The sequence below is a fragment of the Pseudophryne corroboree genome, chromosome 3, assembly GCF_028390025.1.
Source record: "Pseudophryne corroboree isolate aPseCor3 chromosome 3, aPseCor3.hap2, whole genome shotgun sequence".
In the NCBI taxonomy this organism is placed as follows: Eukaryota; Metazoa; Chordata; class Amphibia; order Anura; family Myobatrachidae; genus Pseudophryne; species Pseudophryne corroboree.
In genome coordinates, this window is record NC_086446.1 from 377,127,859 (window position 1) to 377,141,333 (window position 13,475).

Genomic DNA, 13,475 nt, shown 5'->3' on the forward strand with positions numbered 1-13,475 from the left:
TCCTCCAAGCCTCAGTTAGGATACTGTGCCCGGACGAGCGTACACAATAAGGAAGGATTTTGAATCCCGGGTAAGACTCATACCAGCCACACCAATCACACCGTACAACTTGTGATCTGAACCCAGTTAACAGTATGACAACGTAGGAGCCTCTGAACAGACGGCTCACAACAAGAACAACCCGATTTTTTTGTAACAATAACTATGTACAAGTATTGCAGACAATCCGCACTTGGGATGGGCGCCCAGCATCCACTACGGACTACGAGAAATAGATTTATCGGTAAGTAAAATCTTATTTTCTCTAACGTCCTAGTGGATGCTGGGGACTCCGTCAGGACCATGGGGATTATACCAAAGCTCCCAAACGGGCGGGAGAGTGCGGATGACTCTGCAGCACCGAATGAGAGAACTCCAGGTCCTCTTTAGCCAGGGTATCAAATTTGTAGAATTTTACAAACGTGTTCTCCCCCGACCACGTAGCTGCTCGGCAGAGTTGTAATGCCGAGACCCCTCGGGCAGCCGCCCAGGATGAGCCCACCTTCCTTGTGGAATGGGCCTTGACAGATTTAGGCTGTGGCAGGCCTGCCACAGAATGTGCAAGTTGAATTGTGCTACAAATCCAACGAGCAATCGTCTGCTTAGAAGCAGGAGCACCCAGCTTGTTGGGTGCATACAGTATAAACAGCGAGTCAGATTTTCTGACTCCAGCCGTCCTTGAAATATATATTTTCAATGCCCTGACAACGTCCAGCAACTTGGAATCCTCCAAATCGCTAGTAGCTGCAGGCACCACAATAGGCTGGTTCAGGTGAAACGCTGACACCACCTTAGGCAGAAAATGAGGACGCGTCCGCAGTTCTGCCCTGTCCGAATGGAAAATCAGATATGGGCTTTTATACGATAAAGCCACCAATTCTGACACTCTCCTGGCTGAAGCCAGGGCCAGTAGCATGGTTACTTTCCATGTAAGATATTTCAAATCCGCCGATTTGAGTGGCTCAAACCAATGGGATTTGAGAAAATCCAAAACTACATTAAGGTCCCACGGAGCCACTGGGGGCACAACCGGGGGCTGTATATGTAGTACTCCTTTTACAAAAGTCTGGACTTCAGGAACTGAAGCCAATTCTTTCTGGAAGAAAATCGACAGGGCCGAAATTTGAACCTTAATGGACCCCAACTTGAGGCCCATAGACAATCCTGTTTGCAGGAAATGTAGGAATCGACCCAATTGAAATTCCTCCGTGGGGGCCTTCCTGGCCTCACACCACGCAACATATTTTCTCCAAATGCGGTGATAATGTTGTGCAGTCACCTCCTTCCTGGCTTTAACCAGTGTAGGAATGACCTCTTCTGGAATGCCTTTTTCCCTTAGAATTCGGCGTTCAACCGCCACGCCGTCAAACGCAGCCGCGGTAAGTCTTGGAATAGACACGGTCCCCGCTGAATCAGGTCCCGTCTTAGAGGTAGAGGCCACGGATTTTCCGTGAGCATCTCCTGAAGTTCCGGGTACCAAGTTCTTCTTGGCCAATCCGGAGCCACGAGTATCGTTCTTACTCCCCTTTGCCGTATAATTCTCAGTACTTTGGGTATGAGAGGCAGAGGAGGAAACACATACACTGACTGGAACACCCACGGTGTTACCAGAGCGTCCACAGCTATTGCCTGAGGGTCTCTTGACCTGGCGCAATACCTGTCCAGTTTTTTGTTGAGGCGAGACGCCATCATATCCACCTTTGGTTTTTCCCAACGGTTCACAATCATGTGGAAGACTTCTGGATGAAGTCCCCACTCTCCCGGGTGTAGATCGTGTCTGCTGAGGAAGTCTGCTTCCCAGTTGTCCACTCCCGGAATGAACACTGCTGACAGTGCTATCACATGATCTTCCGCCCAGCGAAGAATCCTTGCAGCTTCTGCCATTGCTCTCCTGCTTCTTGTGCCGCCCTGTCTGTTTACGTGGGCGACTGCCGTGATGTTGTCCGACTGGATCAACACCGGCTGACCCTGAAGCAGGGGTTTTGCCAGGCTTAGAGCATTGTAAATCGCTCTTAGCTCCAGTATATTTATGTGAAGAGACATCTCCAGGCTTGACCATACTCCCTGGAAGTTTCTTCCCTGTGTGACCGCTCCCCAGCCTCTCAGACTGGCATCCGTGGTCACCAGGACCCAGTCCTGTATGCCGAATCTGCGGCCTTCTAACAGATGAGCACTCTGCAACCACCACAGAAGAGACACCCTTGTCCGTGGCGATAAGGTTATCCGCTGATGCATCTGCAGATGCGATCCGGACCATTTGTCCAGCAGATCCCACTGAAAAGTTCGTGCGTGGAATCTGCCGAATGGGATTGCTTCGTAAGAAGCCACCATCTTTCCCAGGACTCTTGTGCATTGATGTACAGACACTTTTCCTGGTTTTAGGAGGTTCCTGACAAGTTCGGATAACTCCTTGGCTTTCTCCTCCGGAAGAAACACCTTTTTCTGAACCGTGTCCAGAATCATTCCCAGGAACAGCAGACGTGTTGTCGGGGTCAACTGAGATTTTGGAAAATTCAGAATCCACCCGTGTTGTTGCAGCACTACTTGGGTTAGTGCTACTCCGTCCTCCAGCTGTTCTCTGGACCTTGCCCTTATCAGGAGATCGTCCAAGTAAGGGATAATTAATACGCCTCTTCTTCGCAGAAGAATCATCATTTCGGCCATTACCTTGGTAAAGACCCGAGGTGCCGTGGACAATCCAAACGGCAGCGTCTGAAACTGATAATGACAGTTTTGCACCACGAACCTGAGGTACCCTTGATGTGAAGGGCAAATTGGGACATGCAGGTAAGCATCTTTTATGTCCAGGGACACCATAAAGTCCCCTTCTTCCAGATTCGCTATCACTGCTCTGAGTGATTCCATCTTGAACTTGAATTTTTGTATGTACAGGTTCAAAGATTTCAGATTTAGAATAGGTCTTACCGAGCCGTCCGGCTTCGGTACCACAAATAGCGTGGAGTAATACCCCTTTTCCTGTTGTAGGAGGGGTACCTTGACTATCACCTGCTGAGAAAACAGCGTGTGAATGGCTTCCAATACCGTCGCCCTGTCTGAGGGAGACGTTGGCAAAGCAGACTTTAGGAACCGGCGAGGGGGAGACTTCTCGAATTCCAACCTGTAACCCTGAGATACTACCTGCAGGATCCAGGGGTCCACCTGTGAGCAAGCCCACTGCGCGCTGAAATTCTTGAGTCGACCCCCCCCCCGTTCCTGAGTCCGCTTGTAAAGCCCCAGCGTCATGCTGAGGGCTTTGCAGAACCCGCGGAGGGCTTCTGTTCCTGGGAAGAAGCTGCTTGCTGCCCTCTCTTACCCTTTCCTCTGCCTCGGGGCAGATATGACTGTCCTTTTGCCCGCTTCTTATAGGACCGAAAGGACTGCGGCTGAAAAGACGGTGTCTTTTTCTGTTGGGAGGGGGTCTGAGGTAAAAAGGTGGATTTCCCGGCCGTTGCCGTGGCCACCAAATCCGATAGACCGACGCCAAATAATTCCTCCCCTTTATACGGCAATACTTCCATATGCCGTTTGGAATCCGCATCACCTGACCACTGTCGTGTCCATAAACTTCTTCTGGCAGATATGGACATCGCACTTACTCTCGATGCCAGAGTGCAAATATCCCTCTGAGCATCTCGCATATAAAGAAAAGCATCCTTTAATTGCTCTAAAGTCTGTAAAATACTGTCCCTATCCAGGGTATCAATATTTTCAGTCAGGGAATCCGACCAGACCACCCCAGCACTGCACATCCAGGCTGAGGCGATGGCTGGTCGCAGTATAACACCAGTATGTGTGTATATACTTTTTAGGGTAGTTTCCAGCCTCCTATCAGCTGGATCCTTGAGGGCGGCCGTATCAGGAGACGGTAACGCCACTTGTTTTGATAAGCGTGTGAGCGCCTTATCCACCTTAGGGGGTGTTTCCCAGCGCGCCCTAACCTCTGGCGGGAAAGGGTATAATGCCAATAACTTTTTTGAAATTAGCACTTTTCTATCTGGGTTAACCCACGCTTCATCACATACATCATTCAATTCCTCTGATTCAGGAAAAACTACAGGTAGTTTTTTCACCCCCCACATAATACCCCTTTTTGTGGTACTTGTAGTATCAGAGATATGCAAAGCCTCCTTCATTGCCGTGATCATATAACGTGTGGCCCTACTGGAAAATACGTTTGTTTCTTCACCGTCGACACTAGATTCAGTGTCCGTGTCTGGGTCTGTGTCGACCGACTGAGGTAAAGGGCGTTTTACAGCCCCTGACGGTGTCTGAGACGCCTGGGCAGGTACTAACTGGTTTTCCGGCCGTCTCATGTCGTCAACTGATTTTTGTAATGTGCTGACATTATCACGTAATTCCATAAACAAAACCATCCATTCCGGTGTCGACTCCCTGGGGGGTGACATCACCATTACCGGCAATTGCTCTGCCTCCACACCAACATCGTCCTCATACATGTCGACACACACATACCGACACACAGCAGACACACAGGGAATGCTCTATTGAAGACAGGACCCCACTAGCCCTTTGGGGAGACAGAGGGAGAGTTTGCCAGCACACACCCAAGCGCTATAATATATATGGGAACAACCCTATATAAGTGTTGTATCCTTATAGCAGCTTAAATATAGTAATATCGCCAAAAAAAGTGCCCCCCCTCTCTGTTTTACCCTGTTTCTGTAGTGCAGTGCAGGGGAGAGTCCTGGGAGCCTTCCTCACAGCGGAGCTGAGCAGGAAAATGGCGCTGTGTGCTGAGGAGAATAAGCCCCGCCCCCTATTTCGGCGGGCTCTTCTCCGGAGTTTGTGAGATCTGGCAGGGGTTAAATACATCCATATAGCCTCAAGGGCTATATGTGATGTATTTTTTAGCCATAAAAAGGTATTATACATTGCTGCCCAGGGCGCCCCCCCAGCGCCCTGCACCCTCCGTGACCGCTGTGTGAAGTGTGCTGACAACAATGGCGCACAGCTGCAGTGCTGTGCGCTACCTCAGGAAGACTGAAAAGTCTTCTGCCGCCTGCTTCTGGACCTCTTCCATCTTCGGCATCTGCAAGGGGGGTCGGCGGCGCGGCTCCGGGACCGGACTCCATGGCTGGGCCTGTGTTCGATCCCTCTGGAGCTAATGGTGTCCAGTAGCCTAAGAAGCCAATCCATCCTGCACGCAGGTGAGTTGACTTCTCTCCCCTAAGTCCCTCGATGCAGTGAGCCTGTTGCCAGCAGGACTCACTGAAAATAAAAAACCTAAAAACTTTTTCTAAGCAGCTCTTTAGGAGAGCCACCTAGATTGCACCCTGCTCGGACGGGCACAAAAACCTAACTGAGGCTTGGAGGAGGGTCATAGGGGGAGGAGCCAGTGCACACCACCTGATCCTAAAGCTTTATTTTTGTGCCCTGTCTCCTGCGGAGCCGCTAATCCCCATGGTCCTGACGGAGTCCCCAGCATCCACTAGGACGTTAGAGAAAATACTGTGGGGGTAAAACACCCCTAGCAGTGGGTGTGGGAAGAGGTTGACATGTAAAAATCCATAGTTTTCGGCATAACTCTGGAATGCCTGGAGCAATTTATACAGAGACACACATGGGTAGGGGCAGAGGCACCCATGTGTAAATGCAGAGGCATCCACGGGTAGGGGCAGAGGCACCCTTGTGTAAGGACAGAGACACCCACAGGTAGGGACAGAGGCACACACGGGTAGGGGTAGAGGCACCCACAGGTAAGGATACATGCACACACGGGTAGGGGCAGAAGCAAATATGGGTACAGACAGAGGGTAGGGGCAGAGGAAACCACAGGTAAGGATAGAGGCACACACGGGTAGAAGCAGAGGCACCCACGGGTAGGAGCAGAGCAATCTACGGGTAAGGGCAGGGGCAGAGGCACACACGGGTGTGGGCAGAGGCATATTTTAGTTCCGGAGCTAAGCAAGGAGACCTAGGGCGCTGTGACATAGAGTCAGCCTGCAAAACTTAACATATTTAACATACAGTGGGCGGAGCTTGGCCTGTCGTCCCAGCATTTCCAGCACTGAGCAGGGCAGCAGCAGAGGCGGGACGGGGCATAGAAGGAGGCGGATTATTCTCTTCAGCACCAGCATTTTGACAACATCAATCCGGGGAAGCCCAGAGGTGCGGCCTGACAAAGATTGGCATTATTCTTTAAATTCTGTAGCGAAGCACGGGTATTCAGCTAGTAATAGTAATATATGTTAGGACTATAGGAGGAAACCTGGACACCTGACCGAAAAACACATAAACCTTAAAATTAAGAGAGAGAAAATAGTTAAACAGACAAATCCTGCAAACAGTGAAAAACATGTCAGACAGTGCTGCAGCCCACACTGTACTTATCATGACTGGTGGTTTGTTATGTGAATGATTGACAGTAAAGTGTGATTCATCCACTGAATAGCTTCACTGTGTAGGTGGTAGAGCAGTGTTCTCCCCAGGGTCTTTCTAACAGGCGCACCACCCAGCATTTTTCACAAACCACCCAGCTGTCAATCTGTTCCAATGTTCCTGATGGACAAACAAGGATCACAGCAGCAGCCAACAGTTCTTACTCCACACTGGAACCCTCCCATTCACTGTCCATCCCACTACCCTACAACTCACTATTTGATCCACTCCTCACTCAATCTCTCCCACTCAGTGTGACATTAGGGGGTCATTCTGACCCGTTCGCACGCTGCGGTTCTTCGCTGCGATGTGAACGGGTCGGACATGTGCATGCGCGGCGGCCGCAATGCGCACATGCGTCGTTGCCCAGCAACAGCCGTCGCCGGGCAACGCCCAGAAAAAAGTGATCGCTTGCGCGATCGCAAGAAGATTGACAGCGGGGAGGCGTTCTGGGGCGGATACTCACCGGTTTCTGGGCGTGGAGATCTGAACGCAGGCGTGTCCAGGAGTTTGGAAGGCGGTTGTCTGACATCAATTCCGGGACCTTCATCACTGGATCCATCGCACAGGGTAAGTAACTGCAGGGCTAGTCTTGTTCTGCACAAAACTTTTTTAGCATAGCAGGGATGCACAAGCGATCGCAGCCCTGCTATGCTAAAATACACTCCCCCATAGTCGGCGTCTAGTTGATCGCATGAGCAGCAAAAAGTTGCTATGTGCGATCAACTCGGAATGACCCCCATAGAGTGGAGCAGGAACACTTGTGTTCTTTTTAGTGCTTCAAGTGCAAGCACAGATTAGATCAGCGGTACCATGCTATTACTCTGTCCTCTTACAGATTTTCTATATATATGTACACTATATACGTGGTGACTCACTATTCAGATTATTTAGGGTTACTGGTGGGGAAATGTAACAAGCCTCCTAAAGAGTAGAGAAGTGGACATGTGGAGAAGATTCTACCTATCATTTTATAGACTGTACTTGCAAAGAGGTAGGCAGAAGGGGTGTGGTGTAGCCCACAGTGACCATGTTGACGTTCATCATGTAAACGTCAACATGATGAACTGTCAACAAACTGTCCCTGGTGGTCTAGTGGCGTCTTACATTCTCCCAGCACTAGCATCTTCTTCCAGGTCCCAGTTCTTCTGCCCTTTTCCTAACCTCCTCTTGGTGCCTAAACTTAACCTCACCCCTACAGCCTAACCCTAACCTCCCCCCGCAACTCAATATTAACCTTTCTGATGGTGCCTAACCATTGGCATCCTGAAACGGTTGACATTTCATTTGTCTACATTGTGAACCTGTCAGCCTGGTCCATGTCAACATTCTGATGTCGACATTAGGAGCGTCAACATGGTTGCTGCCGACCATTCGACCGGATACATTCCCCCTAAGTTTGGCTGACACCAAGTTGAAGCAGGGACAATGAAATAACACTTCATCTGCGCTACTGCACATCAAAGCTGCACAAATGAATATGCTCATCTATATTGCTGACAATGACTTCCAGAGTCTTTGTGATTAATAGAAGAGTGCAGTCTGCCCCCAGCAGGCTTCGGCATATAATGCCACCCAGATGGGAAAATTATTGGGGGAGGACAATTGTACAGGCATAGTGAAAGAGAACTGCACTAATTGAAATTTATTACAATTAAAGGGCATGATCAACCTTATAGTTTTTTATGTTTCCTTAATATTTGTTCATTGTAGTTTGACTAATGACTTTTTAGTTTTAGTTTGTTATTGGATGATTAAATCTGCTACAGAGGTCACCATTTTTTTCACAATCCCCTTATCTTCAGGGCTCTCCTGTCAATCTAGTTGAGCAGTTAATATTATAATCATCTCAAAACACAATACGTTTTGGATATGGCCAAATGAAAATGGACTTGGGTGACATCACTTGTGGTGGGATATGACATCGTTGTTGTGTGTTGTTTGGAAAGGTCCCCAAATATTACCAAATATTATATATCAGACTGAGAGGTAGCAAACACAAGACTTTTAAGCCTTTAATAAGTTGCCATGAACAGCTCATGGGGGGATGGAGGGATTGTGAGTTGCCGAACTAGGTCCACTTACGAACAAAAATCTGCAAGTCTGGCTGTACTGTAAATGCGGTATACAACCACACTTTTTTGCATCAGTGGCTGTTCGCGGCTAATTGGACCCTCTCCCCTCATGTGTATTTCTATCACGGAAGCCAGTTAAGATATGTACAGTACTTTTAGGGGTAAATTTACTAAGATGGGAGTCCTGTTTAAGATGGGATATTGCACATAGCAACCAATCAGATTCTACTTCTCATTTATCTAGCACCTTCTAGAAGATAATACCTGGATTCTAATTGGTTGCTATGGGCAACATCACATCTTAAATAGAACTTTAATCTTAGTAAATTAACCCCATACTGTTAATAGTGGGTGGGATCAACTTAATTTCATTTAACTAATGTTTTTCTGAAAATTTTAAAATACTTATACCTGAAATTAAAAACAATGTTGATTTCCTTCATTAAATGCTTCACAGTAATTATTAATAACCATGAAAATAATTAATTTAACATTTCATTGTAAATAAAGAACAAAAGCGTAAATACAGCAACTCTGTGAATATCATGTCAATACATTTTAAAATCCCTATGGAAGACTGTTTGTGAATTCCACTGATATTTATTGTGTGTTCTTGCATTTATCTTTTCCTTTGTAAAGGTGTCCGTAGCCAGCCTTTGGTGCAGTTCCAGAGAAAGTCAGCCCGCTTGCCTCGATCGTCCACCTATAACCAACTGTCCTCGTCGTTGACCACTGCTAGCAACCTCCACCAGATGAGAGGATTCCCAGCATTCATTGGAGCTGATCCTGATCCCACCAATGGGGGTAATTATGCAAATATTTTTTTTCTCTAACGTCCTAGTGGATGCTGGGGACTCCGTCAGGACCATGGGGAATAGCGGCTCCGCAGGAGACAGGGCACAAAAAGTAAGCTTTTAGGATCACATGGTGTGTACTGGCTCCTCCCCCTATGACCCTCCTCCAAGCCTCAGTTAGGTTTTTGTGCCCGTCCGAGCAGGGTGCAATCTAGGTGGCTCTCTTAAAGAGTTGCTTAGAAAAAGTTTTTAGGTTCTTTATTTTCAGTGAGTCCTGCTGGCAACAGGCTCACTGCTACGAGGGACTTAGGGGAAAGAAGTGAACTCACCTGCGTGCAGGATGGATTGGCTTCTTAGGCTACTGGACACCATTAGCTCCAGAGGGAGTCGGAACACAGGTCTCGCCCTGGGGTTCGTCCCGGAGCCGCACCGCCGACCCCCCTTGCAGATGCTGAAGATTGAAGAGGTCCGGAACCAGGCGGCAGAAGACTTTCAGTCTTCATCAGGTAGCGCACAGCACTGCAGCTGTGCGCCATTGTTGTCAGCACACTTCACACAGCGGTCACGGAGGGTGCAGGGCGCGGGGGGGGGCGCCCTGGGCAGCAATGTATAATACCTGTATGGCGAAAAATACATCACATATAGCCCTTGAGGCTATATGGATGTATTTAACCCCTGCCAGATATCACAAACTCCGGAGAAGAAGCCCGCCGAAAAGGGGGCGGGGCCTATTCTCCTCAGCACACAGCGCCATTTTCCCTCACAGAAATGCTGGTGGGAAGGCTCCCATGCTCTCCCCTGCACTGCACTACAGAAACAGGGTTAAAACAGAGAGGGGGGGCACTGATTTGGCGATATGAATATATATTAAATGCTATAAGGGAGGAACACTTATATAAAGGTTGTCCCTGTATAATTATAGCGTTTTGGTGTGTGCTGGCAAACTCTCCCTCTGTCTCCCCAAAGGGCTAGTGGGTCCTGTCCTCTATCAGAGCATTCCCTATGTGTGTGCTGTATGTCGGTACGTGTGTGTCGACATGTATGAGGAAAATGTTGGTGAGGAGGCGGAGCAAATTGCCTGTAATGGTGATGTCACTCTCTAGGGAGTCGACACCGGAATGGATGGCTTATTTATGGAATTACGTGATAATGTCAACACGCTGCAAGCCGGTTGACGACATGAGACGGCCGGCGATCAAATTAGTACCTGTCCAGGCGTCTCAAACACCGTCAGGGGCTGTAAAACGCCCATTTACCTCAGTCGGTCGACACAGACCCAGACACGGACACTGATTTCAGTGTCGACGGTGAAGAAACAAACGTATTTTCCTTTAGGGCCACACGTTAAGGGCAATGAAGGAGGTGTTACATATTTCTGATACTACAAGTACCACAAAAAAGGGTATTATGTGGGATGTGAAAAAACTACCTGTAGTTTTTCCTGAATCAGATAAATTAAATGAAGTGTGTGATGATGCGTGGGTTTCCCCCGATAGAAAATTATTGGCGGTATACCCTTTCCCGCCAGAAGTTAGGGCGCGTTGGGAAACACCCCTTAGGGTGGATAAGGCGCTCACATGCTTATCAGAACAAGTGGCGGTACCATCTACAGATAGGGCCGTACTTAAGGAGCCAGCTGATAGGAGGCTGGAATATATCCTAAAAGGTATACACACACATGCTGGTGTTATACTGCGACCAGCGATCGCCTCAGCCTGGATGTGCAGAGCTGATGTGGCTTGGTCGGATTCCCTGACTAAAAATATTGATACCCTTGACAGGGACAGTATTTTATTGACTATAGAGCATTTAAAGGATGCATTTCTATATATGCGAGATGCGCAGAGGGATATTTGCACTCTGGCATCAAGAGTAAATGCGATGTCCATATCTGCAAGAAGATGTTTATGGACACGACAGTGGTCAGGTGATGCAGATTCCAAAAGGCACAAAGATGTATTGCCGTATAAAGGGGAGGAGTTATTTGGGGTCGGTCCATGGGACCTGGTGGCCACGGCAACTGCTGGAAAATCCACCGTTTTTTACCCTAAGTCACATCTCTGCAGAAAAAGACACCGTCTTTTCAGCCTCAGTCCTTTCGTCCCTATAAGAGTCATATCTGCCCAGGGATAGAGGAAAGGGAAGAAGACTGCAGCAGGCAGCCCATTCCCAGGAACAGAAGCCCTCCACCGCTTCTACCAAGTTCTCAGCATGACGCTAGGACCGTACAGGACCCCTGGATCCTACAAGTAGTATCCAAGGGGTACAGATTGGAATGTCGAGACGTTTCCCCCTCGCAGGTTCCTGTAGTCTGCTGTACCAATGTCTCCCTCCGACAGGGAGGCAGTATTGAAAACAATTCACAAGCTGTATTCCCAGCAGGTGATAATAAAATTACCCCTCCTACAACAGGGAAAGGGGTATTATTCCACACTATATTGTGGTACTGAAGCCAGAAGGCTAGGTGAGACCTATTCTAAATCTGAAATATTTGAACACTTACAAAGGTTCAAATCCAGATGGAGTCACTCAGAGCAGTGATAGCGAACCGGGAAGAAGGGGACTATATGGTGTCCCGGGACATCAGGGATGCTTACCTCCATGTCCCAAAATTTGCCTATCTCAGGTTCGTGGTACAAAACTGTCACTATCAGTTTCAGACGATGCCGTTGGATTGTCCAAGGCACCCCGGGTCCTTACCAAGGTAATGACCGAAATGAGGATTCGTCTTCAAAGAAAATGGACGACCTCCTGATAAGAACAAGGTCCAGAGAACAGTTGGAGGTCGGAGTAGCACTATCTCAAGTAGTTCTACGACAACACGGGTGGATTCTAAATATTCCAAAACCGCAGTTGTTCCGACGACACGTCTGCTGGTCCTAGGGATGATTCTGGACACAGTCCAGAAAAAGGTGTTTCTCCCAGAGGAGAAAGCCAGGGAGTTATCCGAGCTAATCGGGATCCTCCTAAAACCAGGAAAAGTGTCAGTGCATCATTGCACAAGAGTCCTGGTAAAAATGGTGGCTTGTTACGAAGCGATTCCATTCGGCAGATTTCACGCAAGAACTCTTCAGTGGGATCTGCTGGACAAATGGTCCGGATCGCATCTTCAGATGCATCAGCGGATAACCCTATATCCAAGGACAAGGGTGTCTCTCCTGTGGTGATTACAGAGTGCTCATCTTCTAGAGGGCCGTAGATTCGGCATTCAGGATTGGATGCTGGTGACCACGGAGGCCAGCCTGAGAGGCTGGGGAGCAGTCACACAGGGAAAAAATTTCCAGGGAGTGTGATCAAGTCTGGAGAATTCTCTCCACATAAATATACTGGAGCTAAGAGCAAATTTATAATGCTCTAAACTTAGCAAGACCTCTGCTTCAAGGTCAGCCGGTATTGATCCAGTGGGATAACATCACGGCAGTCGCCCACGTAAACAGAAAGGGCGGCACAAGAAGCAGGAGGGCAGTGGCAAAACTGCAAGGATTTTTCGCTAGGCGGAAAATCATGTGATAGCACTGTCAGCAGTGTTCATTCCGGGAGTGGACGACTGGGAAGCAGACTTCCTCAGCAGGCACGACCTCCACCCGGGAGAGTGGGAACTTCATAGGGAAGTTTTCCGCATGATTGTGAACCGTTGGGAAAGACCAAAGGTGGACATGATGGCGTCCCGCCCGAACAAAAAACGGGACAGGTATTGCGCCAGGTCACGAGACCTTCAGGCGATAGCTGTGGATGTCCTGGTAACACCGTGGGTGTAACAGTCGGTGTATGTGTTCCCTCCTCTGCTTCTTATAACCAAGGTATTGAGAATTATAAGACGTAGAGGAGTAAGAACTATACTCGTGGCTCCGGATTGGCCAAGAGGGACTTGGTACCCGGAACTTCAAGAGATGCTCATAGAGGACTAATGGCCTCAGGAGCTAAGAAGGGACTTGCTTCAGCAAGTACCATGTCTGTTCCAAGACTTATCGCGGCTGCGTTTGACGGCATGGCGGTTGAACGCCGGATTCTAAGGGAAAAGGCATTCCGGAAGAGGTCATACCTACCCTGGTCAAAGCCAGGAAGGAGGTGACCGCACAACGTTATCACCACATGTGGTGAAAATATGTTGCGTGGGTGAGGCCAGGAAGGCCCCACGAAGAAATTTCAACTAGGTCGATTTCTGCAC

General features: G+C 48.6%; 1 protein-coding gene across 8 annotated transcripts in view; it reads left to right on the forward strand.

The window, feature by feature from the left end:
- Nucleotides 1-13,475, forward strand: part of FAM171A2 (family with sequence similarity 171 member A2) — a 76,292-nt gene that overhangs the window by 55,270 nt on the left and 7,547 nt on the right. For all 8 annotated transcript variants that reach the window (XR_010243787.1, XM_063959960.1, XM_063959961.1 and 5 more), the window contains exon 4: nt 9,153-9,317. Coding sequence is in view for 7 of the 8 variants with exons in the window: in XM_063959960.1 (XP_063816030.1) it covers nt 9,153-9,317 (165 nt within the window). In the remaining variant the exon portion in view is untranslated. The remainder of the gene's footprint in view (nt 1-9,152; nt 9,318-13,475) is intronic.